The sequence below is a fragment of the Seriola dumerili genome, unplaced genomic scaffold (genome assembly GCF_002260705.1).
Source record: "Seriola dumerili isolate Sdu_G_001 unplaced genomic scaffold, Sdu_1.0 BDQW01000089.1, whole genome shotgun sequence".
Taxonomy (NCBI): Eukaryota; Metazoa; Chordata; class Actinopteri; order Carangiformes; family Carangidae; genus Seriola; species Seriola dumerili.
Genome location: NW_019174344.1, coordinates 851,941 through 865,717, shown reverse-complemented (window position 1 = coordinate 865,717; position 13,777 = coordinate 851,941). Strand labels below are relative to the sequence as shown.

Sequence of the window (13,777 nt, the reverse complement as noted above, 5' to 3'; positions counted from 1 at the left end):
TAATCTAGGTTGTTTCTTTGTAAAGGTTTGTTGAATCTGTTTTTTTTTTTCAACTGAATTGTTCTTGTTGAGGTGTGCATTTTCTAAACTGTCCAACATATGCACAGTCAGCACAGTTACTTTAAGTTATTCAACAACAAAAAGGCAGGTGTGAGATTGTATAAATATCTACCTGTGTGCAGCGTTCCTGCATCATGGCTGGTATAACTGTGGTTTTGAATTATTGTTGGTCTGTTACATGGATTTTAAGGCGTAGGAACCACATAGATACTCTTCAAAACAAAGTGTGTGTGTGGGTGTGGGTGTGTGTGTTTGCGCGCGCGTGTGCATGTGTGTATGTTCTCAGTCTCAGACACAGCCAAGCTCCCTTAATGAGAGACAGATCAATCAGTGGAGCTAAGCTTTGTCTGACAAGCCAGCTGTGGAAATCCCTCCCCGGCACCTGGGAGATTGCCTTCGACTTTTCATCCTTCATCCACTGTCCACATTATAGACTGACTTGACCATAAACTCTGACTGTGCCTGAACATTTGTCCTGCTTCCACCATCACAGCACACAGAGAGAGAGGCAGTAAACAGTCAAACAAACTGAAAACACTTTTATGATAATCTGGTGATCACAGCAGCCACTGTGCTGTGAAAAGCTTGTTAATCTTTTGGGGACACAAACCAGCCTCAGTGTAAAACAGGCCAGTGGGCTTCATTTTTATACCATTTATACCAATAATAAATATTCACTTCATCACAGAAATATAACGGGAGACTTATTGGACTCAGCTAAGGTACAGTGCAAACTTACAAAACATGGCAGGCTTGTTAAACTCATTTGAATTTTTATATTTGAATATTAATGTCTGTTTTTTGATTGTAGTTACTGATGAATTATATGTTAATTAAAGTTAAAGAGATAAAAATGCTCTATAAAAATATATGATAATAGTTGTGTCATGTATCAATTATCAGGCTGTGTTTCAGTCTTTAATGTGTTGCAACAAGCCTGAGTGTCACTGACTAAGCTGAGACACTGAGTGTGTTTCCATCAACCTGTTTTTATGCAAATTTTCAATTTGCATTAAAAAAAAAAAAAAAATATCGCAAAAAAAAAAAAATGTTTGTACTAGGCTGAGGTGGAAAAGTTGGTGCATCAATGAAGTGAAAGTAAATTATGAAATACATAAAGTTTTCACTTCATTGCGCAAAGATGACTGAGATGAAAAACCTGCAGTAGATGAAAACAGATCTGTACAGAGCGATCAGGAGACTGTATCCTCCTTCAACTTAATACTTGAGACAAACATATATCTGATATTTCCATCATCATTTTTTTGCACATCGGTTTTGATTGTTTGAGGTCTGATGGGTGCTCTTTTGATGACGTCATCATCATCTCGTGCTACCTCCTTCTTCCACAATGTTTTAATGGCATCCAACTAGAGAATTAGCAACAATGTTTTATTTCATTGCAGCCAGCTAATAATCATAATAATCATTTAACAGTAGTGGATGGAAATTTACCCGTAATTTACATTTTCTTTAGTCTGGAAATGTGGTTAAAATTAACAGCTGTTTACTTTACAGTCTGGAAGAAATGTTGAGTTCAACATGAAACTTAGGTTCTTCACTCACTAGAAGCTGTCTCCAGTGGTGGAGAGCAACCCTCTTGATTTGCTTCTATTTCTATCACTTCTTTTCCTCTTCTGAAGTTAGCATGCTAACCATCTATCCCTGGCCTGTCTTGTAATACTAGGCTAATTTGTGATAGTGAGTCACTGTAGCGCCCAGTCTACCCCTTAGTTCAGCATGACACGATGAGGAATCAGCGCTGATATTCTAACCTCTTGTCTTGTAACCACAAGGCAATGTCTGAAGCCCTTGGCAAACGACCATTGTCACCACCACAACCACCACCACCAGCTCCCGGCAAGAAACGACGTGCGGAGGCAGAGAAAACTTACATATTGCAGCTTTTAATGCTGTTTCTTCCCAGCCATCATTTGTAAACAGGAAGATTCATCTACTGTGTCCCTTCTTAACTTTGGTTTATGCATTTCCTGTCACACTTTTCTCACCATCCACTTAGACTCTGATTCTCCAAACTCTCAGCTTGCCTCATCCCTGTCTGTGTCTAATTACCTCCTTAAAAAATCCTCTCCTCTGTTTCAAATAGTTTGAAGAACAAGACCTTGATTTTCTGCTAATAATCCCAATGGGCCCAATTTAGCAACTAATTTAGGCAAATGTTATCTAAAAGACTTTCAGAGGCACAGCTGGCTTCAACCAGGGTACCAATTTCAGGACTTGCTTGCAGTTGTAGAGGGGGAGAAAGTCGTCCAGTGTGTTGAGGCTCTTCCTTGGGGGCTGTCCGCCCAATTACCCTAAATAGACCCATTATTTCCCGCAAAACTCTTGTATTGTAAAACGAGTCTTGGTAGAAGAGTCCTTTTACTGCATCATGCAAATGTACTATAAATCACTACATAATCTCATCTCTATGCATTTTAAAGCATTACCCTTGTGTCACATCACATTCACACTGGAACTGTTCCACTGAAGACCATTCCCAGCGGTTATGTTTGGACCTGCTAACTCATCAACAGGCCCATAAATAGATGATATAAATAACCATAATGGACTTCCCATATGTTATATTCTTCACTGCAGAAAGGATTAGATCTGCTGGATGTGATAATTAGATTGCGGAGCGATACTGAGATTTGAATGAATGAAAAGAAAAGTCTGACCTTAGTCAGGAGCTCCGAGACTCCCTGTTTATTGTATTTGGGTCCCTCATGACACATTTAGCGCAAAAACACTTTGATGTGTGGATGGGATTTATTTGGAGTGTGAAAGCAGCAGGAAAATGGATCGGACATTAGTGTTGCAGTGTCCTGTGGGGCAGTCAAGTCATGTCAAGTCAGATTTTATTTGTGGAAAACATTTTATATCAAGCCCATCCATTTTAAACAAAGTAAGTCCAAACTAAAAAATGAAAAGCTTCAGTGTAGGAGAGACAAAATCCTAAAAAGAATACACAGTGGACAAACTTTAACCCAGATTTTCTTGCAGAGCAAATTCTGGCAGATGAGTCATTCATCTCAACTTGATCACAGCTTTTGTAATACAACACAGTCACAGTTGAAAAACAAAAGATAATTTCTTTATATACATGTGGCTTTTTACAAAATTTTGCTCGCGTATTATTTTCTTGCACCTCTGAAGTCTCCTCTGGAAGATCAACCGTGGCCAACTCAATGAGTAACATTTGTTGTGTAGGTGGGAGGTGTGAAATGCCTCTTTTATATTTGTCAGTCCGAGTTCTGATTTTCATTTGAAAATGAAGTTTCCCTGTCGTTTCAGGTTAGTTAGTTTATGTCTTTAACCCACCTGTCACAGTGCTTTTCATTTTACGAACCGTTGATTGATGGACACAGTTTATTTCCACCTTCCTGTAAGTTTTTCATACTTGTGGATTTTATTGAAATGAATGTTTCTTATCACAACTGTGGACATTACAACATTTATCTTCTGTATCACCAGCGCACAAACAGTAGTCGGGGATAATGAATGAATGGCTATTGGGTCACAGAGAATCATAGATCAAAGGCCAATTAGAATCATGTTTAGTCTGAAAGCATTAGCAAGCTGATCATGTGGGTGAGGAAATCTCCACCAATTAAGCTAATGGACATTCTTCATGATGATTTCAGATATGTATTATGAGCTGCAGACAGCAGCAGCCCCCCCGCGCCCCCCCCCCCCCGGTCTGTGGTCTGTGACTACATATATATATATGTATTTTTAACTACAATAATCTTGTTTTCCTGAGCTCAGCTGCAGCAAAGATCCCTGATGAGCTTTAATAACCAGGTTCAGGCTGAAGGGGGAGGGGTTGGCATCATTAGAATAAAGTATTGATTTAAAATTTTTCTAAGACAGGTCTGGTGAATTTTAAGTGACCAGAGACTCAGACATTTTAGAAGAGTTTCTCATCTCCATGATCAACCTTTGCTGTATTAAAATGGTGGTTTTTGCACAGACATTCATGGTCCTCAGAGAATGGAGCCTATTGACTTTAATGACCCCCCTTCCTCTAGCGCCCCATTCGGTACATCTGCACATATGAGTCAAATATCTTGATAGCTGTTGGTTATTGTCATGCAATTTGGAACAGACATTCATGTCCCCAGAGGATGAACTGTAATAACTTAAACTACTTAAACTCAAAAGTTTAGTTTGTCCAGTGATTTGGTTTATAACCAAATTCCTGCAAAACTACAGCTTTTGTTTAGAGCTAATCATTAAATGTTATCACGCACAGTATAAGATGATGGACTTGATAAGCACTATACTTGCTAAACATCAGCATGTTGGCATCGTCATTGTGAGCGTTCATCTCAAAGCAGGGCTGTGCGCAGGTGCAGTCTCACAGAGCTTCTAGCATGGCTATAGGGTCCTATTACCTTTGGTTTCCCTCTCACAGAACACCTCCCCACAGTGTATCTAAACAAATATCATGTTTCTGCCTGAATAAGATGTTGAAGGTGGTCACTGGCTACTTCTGTGGCACAAAGTATCACTGAGTGGAAATACTGTAGTTACCATAGTTTACCCAAATGTGGCTTGATGCGTCTTTATGCCCAGTGCTAATCTTGTGCTAATGTAATGTTATGGACAAACATTTAGGTGGAGCAGTAACCATAATAGCACCATAATAGGGTGCTTTGTCTGAGTACAACAAATTAGCTCACAAAAAATCAGCTTACAAACACCTGTGGTTCACTGTAACTCAGTTTTCCTTGCCTTTAATCATTTTATTTCATTAGACAGGTTATTCACAAAGATTACTCATGCAGCCTATTTTATCTGTGTCTTTTCTCCTGTGTTGCTGCAGGTGCAGATTCGCACAGTGACGTGAGCTCAGTGAGCGGCGGCGTGCCGTGGGACAGCAGAGAGACATCCCTGGCTGCCTCCACAGCCGCCTCCCTGGCCTCATCCCTGCCTCTGAGGGACGTAATGGATGCAAACGAAGACATTAAGCACAGGGAGCACTGCGACAGAGACTCAAACGAGTCTATGGGCAGCGGCTCGTCTTTTGAAGAGCTTGACATGGATCAGGAGGAGCAGGAAGAGGGAGAAGAGAGGGAGGAGAAGGAGGATGGGGAAGAGAAGGAGCTCCCTGAGGGTGAAGATGGAGCTAGAGAAGCAGTTGAACTGGTGGCTGAGAAGAAGGAGGCCCTGGGGGATGGAGAGGAGTAGGAAGGATGCTGAAGAGATAAGGGATGAGGCCATGTAATGCTGGCATGCTAGAGAGTTTCTCAGTTGTTGCGATTGCTGGTTATTTGTCATGTAATCTTGTTGGTGGATCTAAAGCTGTTCATGCCATGACCAACATGCCATATTTCTGCGCCTTCTAAGTCTCTTTTTGAAGCCTCTACTTTTTGTTATTCTGTAATCTCATTTTTTAAAAATAATTCCTGATCATATATTTAAACTGTCAGGATAGAGCAACAGGCAACCCCATAGGGTTAAGTCTTCTTGAATAAACCTAATTTTCTCTGCACATGGTGTGCAGCAAATGAGAGTTGAGATTTGTTTAATTCTATATTTCATTTCAAACTGTAATCTTTTGAATTTGAATCACCACCATTTCTGTCCAGATTAGATTAGAAGTGACACTTCAGATAAAGATCCACATAAAAGGAAAGACACTGGATCATCATGCGGCACCTTTTCGCCATGTGTGACAGTTGATATTGTACCCCACTTTCTAGGTCATGTCCTGAGGAAATATATGTCAAGTGTTTGTGTGCATTACCTGACTTTGGTGTATTGATATACAATAATGATTGGGTGAAAATGTTCAGGAGCGAATGCCGTAGAAATCTTGATGGACCCATTTCATTGTGTTATTAATTTTCTTTTTCTTCTTTTTTTTTTTTTTTTTTTTTTTTTTTTTTTGGAAAGAAAATTTGGAAATTCTGGAGCAGAGAACAAACTTTCATCAACACCAGTGAGGACACCAATAAAGTAACATCACCATAGTCTCCAAGTCACCAGGACTAAGGTTTATAATTTGTTTTACTGTACAGAACATTTTATTGTTACTCTGCTCTCAGATAATTGCTTTAGTTTTTTAATGTAATGTTCTCTTCTATAGTTGGTCTGTTAAACTACTCTGCAGCTCTCTTTGTAGCCAAAATTCACTCACTTCCACAGACTAGTTGTGATATGTTCGTAGGTTGAAATTGTTGGTGGTGTGACATGTTGGAAAAAACGTACAGCACATTCCCATGGTTGTGTCTTTCTGTCTGTAATAAAATTTTCAAATTAAAGGTCCAGTTCACAGGTATCAGTTATGCATAGATGTTTTTTGCACAAAAAATTCTTTCAATATCTGTTTTAAAAATTAACCTCAGCCTCTAACACAAAGCTACATCATCATCACTCTGAGGACTGTTCTTATCCATTTTTATTTGTCTGTTTCCAAACAAGAGGTGCAACAAAGGGTGGGTGGCAGTGGGATGCACTGAAGTTATTGATGAGGCAGTAAATGCCTAATAACTTATTAAGCTGTTAACCACTGTCATGGTTTCACATTGTAATGGCTGCCAGTGCCACCGCCTCTTTGGGAAAGACACAGCAATGAAATTCAAAAGCTAAATAAAAGAGAAATGTAAAAAAAAAAAAAAAAAAAAAGCCTATAATGGCATAATGTGTTTTTCAGTGAAAGTTGAGAAAAAATAAGCCCTGCTGTTTGAAGATTTTCTTGTGGGAGCTATTTCCCTTGGCACATTTAAAATGCTAAATCAGTATGCCCAAAACAATACAAATGTGGGAAGCGCAAACACGCTTAAGAATATCATTACAATGTCATTATTGTATCCAAATCGTCACCTTAGCATAAGCTGCATTTATCTGGCCAGCCTTTCACTGAGCGGTTTGGCATTTGTGTCACAATTTACTTAATCAGCTGTGTGTACAGCAGAAGAGCCAGAAGAGGCTCCAACAGACTACTGATTTTTGATGGACACGCATGTTCTTTAGCCAGCGGTCCTTAATGAACATCATGACCTATAAGTACAACTGTTTTTTTTCAAATCCAACACCACAGTAGGCACAGTCATTTTACTGATTAATACACCATCAACCAGAGAGAGAAAATGCCCATCTTGATCCTTGGTCAGGCCGACGTGCATAATGTCAAATTAAATTATATGTTTTACATCATTTGCCCATCAGAGAACACTGATAAGTTTTATTTTTCATCGGTGAAATTTCCAGTTCCAAACACAACTTAGTCACAATTCCCTGAAAAACAAGTTCAACGGGGCCTCATCAAGTGTTTACAAAATGAATATTGACCATTATATTCTATGATGGCAGAAGGCTGTAAATGGGTGACAAATTAAAGGAAAGGTATGAATAAATGAGTGGAGAAACATAACAAATGCATTTGCTTCCATACAAGTCACAAGGGGTCACTGAATGGGTTAATGAGTATGAAAATGATGAGAGTCATATGCAATGGCCTTCTCATCAGACTTATGGGAGATTTATATTTATATTTTCTAACCAGCTATATTTTAGAAGAATGGTAACCATCCCTTCAAGCTGATTGGGCCTCGTGGTGACACGATAATGTTGGCGTCATCTCTTATGTTTTCCATCTTAAAGAAGCACATATCTATTCACACATCACCTCAGCTGTTTAGAGCGTGCGAGGAATGACAGACTTACTTTCATTCCAGCTTTAAAATGTTTCACCTAAAGGACCTGTTGGTAACGTTGTGTTTTCTGATGAGACAATGAGATTGGTGGCTAAACTGCCTACAGAGGTGTCATCAGTCTGCATGGACAGATGCCCCCATCACATGTCTGTTGCACTTTCAGTTTTAATCCTGGCACCCCAACCTTTGTCCAGAGGCAAAAATGAAAATCAGTCTGGAAGAGACTGCGATGACACACTGGGTCAGCAACTGATTTAATTAATTGTGAAACCCACAGGGGTGTCATGCAGCTTTGAGGGCACGGAGATTATTGCCTTCCCATGATGTTAATTATTAATCTCATTACATTGCACTTGGAGAGATGGGGGGAGGCAGGGGTGGGGTGAGTGGGGGGGTATCAACATTCAAATTTAGATGTCGATCATTGCGTATGTGAAGCTACTTTTTGCAGGACAGAGAAATGGCAGCGCCCCCCCCCGCCTTAAAGCGCATGTCCCCCTGCGCGCCACACTGTGCCATCTGGGACTGACCTCACACTCTCCCGTGCCGTGTCACAACTTGTTTGCTGCATTTATCGGAATCTCCACACTTATCTAACGTACTCAAGACGGGTGTTATTGTATATTTGTAGGTTTAGAATGAGCATGCGAAGCACGTTGTGATGATAAAAGAAATATATATATATGATAAGTCTCATACGTTGTGTAAAGGATATTATGGAGTTCCTTTTCAAGAGGCAGTTCTCGCAAAGAATCCTTCAACCTCCCCCCCCCCCCCCGACCGCATGAACAAATAGGGGGCGACTCTTAAACCTTCTCCCCATTGATATTCTCAACCAGTTCAACAGCTTTCAACCCAGTTCAAGGCGGCTAAAGAGAAACCAGAGTCAGTAGCGTTATGCTTTAATATACACAACATTAATTTCGTAATGCAGTTGCGATGAGGCAGAGCATCTCCACGACTGATCTTGCGTTAAGCAACTGCGCCTTTGTTCAGCTGTCTAAACCTTCTGAGAGTTGAGGCTCTCTCCCAGGTTGGTGCGCTTATCCGCAGCGAGCGCTTTTGTCAGCTGAAAATATTGTTGCCATGCTGAAGATTTTACTCGAGTAACAGGTAGATTTTAAACTTTGTGTCTAATTCCCTCTTTTCATGCGCGCCAGAGCAGATCACCTGTCATCCTATCAGACTTATAAACCTCGCCTTTTTTCCCCCTAGATTGGTGGTTAAATTGATGATATTTCTCTTTCACACTTGATGCTTAAGAAAGTCAAACGCCCTTTTCCCACCAGTACACCGAAGTGGAAGTCAGTTGCATTTGTTTTAAGCGCGTTTTGGGGAATGTGACTTTTGAACCTCCAAGATCCAGCGGCTCGTCGTTTGACTGGGGTTGTGCAGCAGCAGCAGTAGCAGCAGCAGCACCACGGACAGCTCCTGGCACGCGGGCTCAAACTTCAGCCAGCGACACTCGCCTCCTTCATTCATCCTGCTCCAGTGCAGTTCACAGCTACGCTGATTTTAGGCTTTAAAAAAACAACAAATCAACACTGCTGCAAAGGATGCTGCTGCGCTGGGTTTACACAGTCCGCTCATCCCACAGCAGCGCTGGAAACTGAGGATCCCTGCACAGGTAAGAGATGTTGTGTGTTTTTGTCTCGGCTGATTTGTGCGTTAAATGCCTGAAGGTGCGTTTTGTTGTGAACTTCTGCAGCAGCCTACGAGCTGGTTTGTTGAGAAGATTAAATAAACCGGTTTATTCAGGTTTTAATTTGTTGAGGAGTTAATCTCTCCTTTTTTATTGTGTTGACAAAATCTTTGTAGTTCTTATCTAAAAAAAAAAACAAATGGTGAAAAGGATGAACGAATCAATTAGTGCGTGATTTGTTTCTGGCAATATTATTGTTATTATTTTTTTGCCATACTGGAAATAGTTTACCGCATTTTGAGCACATTTTGCCTCCTTTTTGTTCACCCCTACATCTCTGGCTATACAGCAATGTCTACTTGCTGCCCCACCGTCCACATGTGTGAGGCTGCTGGAAAAACTACTAAACGGGCGCTGCAGTACAAACCAACCGCCATGTCTCCAATCTCACTCATTTGGGAAATCACTTTGTGTAACAGAAAGTGCGAAACACTACCGATAAAGTCGATTGAAAAATTCAAAAACTTGAGAATTAGTTTGTGTGCCACAGGGTGTTGGAGAGAAGAGGATGTTTTACACAACCACGGTTCATCTTTTTCTACTGGTTTCTTTTTTCGGTGGCATTTCTTTAGTTTCATTCTCTTAACCACTTAAAAATACACTGTATCATCTCTGTCTTTTCCATCTTCTCGTATTAAAATGAACGTATTAATGATCCGAACTGTTGGAACCACATCAATGTAGATTAACATCATATTGTTGTAAATTAACATGAGAACACTGTATGTGGGGCTACAGACAGAGTCACTCTGTGCAGTTTCTTCGATTATCAGATCATCGGGAGTTTAAAATTCATTTTTAAACACACGAGGAATATAAATGAATACCCCCAGGAGCAAATATTTAGATGCTGCGTCGCTAATGCTGGACAAAGTCATTGAGGGAGGCAAAATGTACTGTGGATGCTTCCTCCAGTCCCAGGGGGCATCTGTGCTGCATGTTCAGCAGATGAAACACAATAGAAAACCCTCTGTGCAGTGTAATCACTTCAGTCAACACATTTATTCATATATATAAATATATATACATCTTATAAATAGTAAACTATACCAATAACTGTTTAATTGATCATCAGTATATCACAAGCATGTTTCTCAATTTCTTACATAACAGAATAAAGCGTATTTTAGTAGATCCTCCTCCTCTAAGACTAAGAGGTGGAATGATGTGAGCCCAGCATTCACAGTTGAAGATGTTGATTGCTGTAAATTATTCAGGTCATGGCTGACTGAAGAAGAACATACTCCATTGCCATCATCTGAATGCACAAAACAGAAAAAGTAGCAGGATAGTGGATGAGGCTGTCTGACCTGTGCTCCCTCCTTCCGCCCAGTCCTGCGTGCAGTGTCCCTCACATATTACTTTTGACTTGATGCTTGCAGGGGACACACTCGCACAAGGACAGGGAACGCTGTTAATTACACTGAGTGTGGGCCAACCAGAGCTGGTGGCAGCATGTAAGAGTTTTGGAACAATGCAAAAAAAAAAAAAAAAAAAAAGGCTCTGTATCAAAAGAGCAGCCAAAACCTCTTTCTCAGGTATAATTCACTTGTAAAAGCTCAAGCTAAATGCCTCCAGTCCAAAAAAGTCTATTATTACAACAAGCCTCTTTAGAAAACCTCAAGAGGTGCCAGATGCCTTACAGCTGCTACTCTGATCCATAATGTGGTTGTCCAATAGTACTAAGTAAACATTAGGGCCAATAAGTGGCTGTCTACCAAATCATTACATTTCACAGAGAAGGGCTAAAGTTTCTAGTTTTAAGTTAGGAGACATCTGCTTTTGCTTCATTGTCACTCAGACCTCTTATAATACATATAATACATAAGGGCTGTAACAGCTACCAGCATTAAATCCCTCTATGATGAATCCCTCCAGTCCTATCAGAAAGGACAATTTAATAGCTTAGTCTTCCTTATGGTCATGCATGTACTCACATACACACACACACACACACACACACACACACACACACACACACACACACACACACACACACACACACACACACATGCAAGTGAGGTGTATCAGTTGGATGTCTGCCAGTATTGTCCATGTAAAGTCTGGTCTAAACTGTACACCTGATGCCTATAACATCTGTTAAATGATTAAATATTTAATGTCCCTCTGCACTATTGAAAATGTGGGTATTTCTGTGCTGATTTGTATTCTGTACGCTGATAGTAAATCTGCACCAGTGTTAGTAAGACACAACTGTGCGCTTCTGAAGTACGAGGCGAAGGCAAAGTGACCATGAAATATAAGAAATGATTGAAAACACAATCCCACCACTAATTTCAGGGGCGAATTTCAGACAGAATGAGAGGAAAAATTATTCCAGTGTGTCTTTTGAGGGCGTATAGTATACATTTCGTATAAGTTGCGTTTCAGCTCAAATTGAATGAGTCTGCAAAGACAGTCCCCTGTTCACTGACAATGCAGTCTTGACAAAATAATGGTTAAATAACATATTAAACTAAGAACAAGCACTCTACCCTCAGTATAGTTCTACTCAAGTAGAACGATTTAAACACGGATTTACTCAAGCGAAAGTATAGAGAAGCTTCCTATTAATTAAAGATGTGTGCATGACTCTCAGATTAAAATTAACTGCTGCACTGACTGCAAATGACTCATTCCTGTTTTACATTCTTTGAGTACGTAAGTGAGGTTCCTAGGTGAGTCCCAGGTCAGCTACGTCAATAATTTTCATTGTGAGTAATAATGAACTGTTGTTGATTCCTTCTATGACCAAGCCCTTGCTAAAATAAATTCTGACTTCAGTAATGCTGAAGGGATTAGTAGTAGCCTGGAATTAATAAAAATTATTCCGGCTCGATAAACAAAGCATTTTCATATCTGTGGATCCAGCGTAGATGTCAGGTTTTCTATCCCTGTTCAAGAGATGTCCATGTTTCCAGACTTTGCACAAACTGTCAAAAAGAATCAAATCAACTGGTGTTTACCCTTCATTTAGGATATTTTGGGCGTAAAGACATGCAGTACGTTTATAGAGATTTCTTGATAAATACTACATCTGTCAAGTCAGTGGAGGAGAGGGGTCAGGGAAGCTGAGCTCTCTTTACTTCTCATGCTGCTGATGTGTTGTAATATTAATATTGGTGGCAGCTGTCCATCTGTGGATTAGAGCATTTAAATTGTCATACAAGTGTAAGTTGTGAGCGTTTTGAGACCCAATATTGATGCATTAAAGCAGCGGTTTCCCACCTTTTTTTGCTTGTGATGCCTTAAAGTAAAGCAATTTCATTGTAAGCCCTCGTCATGGGTTGCCTATGAGTTGTGCACGTGGAAAGATGGGGGGAGGCCACACATTGATTCATTTTAGTCATTTTTGGGGACCTGAAATTATAAAACTACACTACTATAAAGAGAAGTCTGAAAAATAAATAATATCTTTTGTATTAATTCCTCTATTGGCACTCTAATCTTGTGGAGGTCCTGACCCCCTGGTCAGGAACCACTGCATCAAAGTGTTGGACCTCAATCTTTTTATTTTTATAAGCATTCCTGTGATACATGATCATAGCTGTGGAGTTTTCGCATTTCCCAGAGAGATTTGAGTTAATTGAGTAATTGTACGTACCAGCGTGTAACTGAAAGTTGAGCCAAATGATCAAGATGTTAGATCGCTTCTTACCTGAAATCGATTGCAAAATGTAAAAACTTTGAACTTGTTAGTTTGAACAATTAGCATGTTGCATCATTTGTTGATGGAAAGAAAATGACACGTATTCATGTGGAGAGGTCAAAGATAAATAAGAAAAAGTTTAATTGCAATTATGATTTATGTTTATTAGAAGAGAAAATATTCTCGTCAAAATCACATATGCATGTTTTATTTCTTATGAAGATAAAAGACCCTGTGCTGTGATGACCAGGTTAATGTCTCATACCCTCTTCACAGGGACAATCACTTGTCCATTGGCACCAGTCAGGATTTAGCAATGACAGCATGACAGTTGCGAGTTGTTTGCTGATGTTTTCATGTCACTGTCCGTTGTAATGGACGACACTAAACATACACAATCCTGATGACACAAATCAGCAAACTTGAACACCGGTTGTTGTTAGTTATAATAATTGAATGTTTTAGAGAAATACTTTGGATCTGAGACCAGGTTTTTAGCGGCTTTAGAGAATATGCTTAGGTACTTTTTGTTTGCAAAAGTCTCTCACTCAAGCCAGAAGAAATGCAGACACACAGGTTCTCAGATTTATTGGAGTGTTACTGAACAGCTGAGTTAAAGTGAAACAGAAAAACAAAAAGGAAACACAACGACATGAAATAAAGATGGAAGTACCCCTGAGTAATCTTGCATGCTGTTAT

General features: G+C 39.9%; 2 protein-coding genes across 3 annotated transcripts in view; both read left to right on the top strand.

Annotated features, from left to right (window-relative positions):
• Positions 1 to 5,950, top strand: part of tex264 (testis expressed 264) — a 66,239-nt gene extending 60,289 nt beyond the window's left edge. Inside the window, exon 4 of the mRNA XM_022745712.1 lies at positions 4,892 to 5,950. Within this exon, the coding sequence (XP_022601433.1) occupies positions 4,892 to 5,256 (365 nt within the window). The 3' untranslated portion in view covers positions 5,257 to 5,950. The remainder of the gene's footprint in view (positions 1 to 4,891) is intronic.
• Positions 5,951 to 9,172: 3,222 nt separating this feature from the next.
• grm2 (glutamate metabotropic receptor 2) overlaps positions 9,173 to 13,777 on the top strand; it is a 33,882-nt gene continuing 29,277 nt past the window's right edge. For both annotated transcript variants that reach the window (XM_022745651.1, XM_022745652.1), the window contains exon 1: positions 9,173 to 9,354. The gene's annotated coding sequence lies outside the window, so the exon portion shown is untranslated. The remainder of the gene's footprint in view (positions 9,355 to 13,777) is intronic.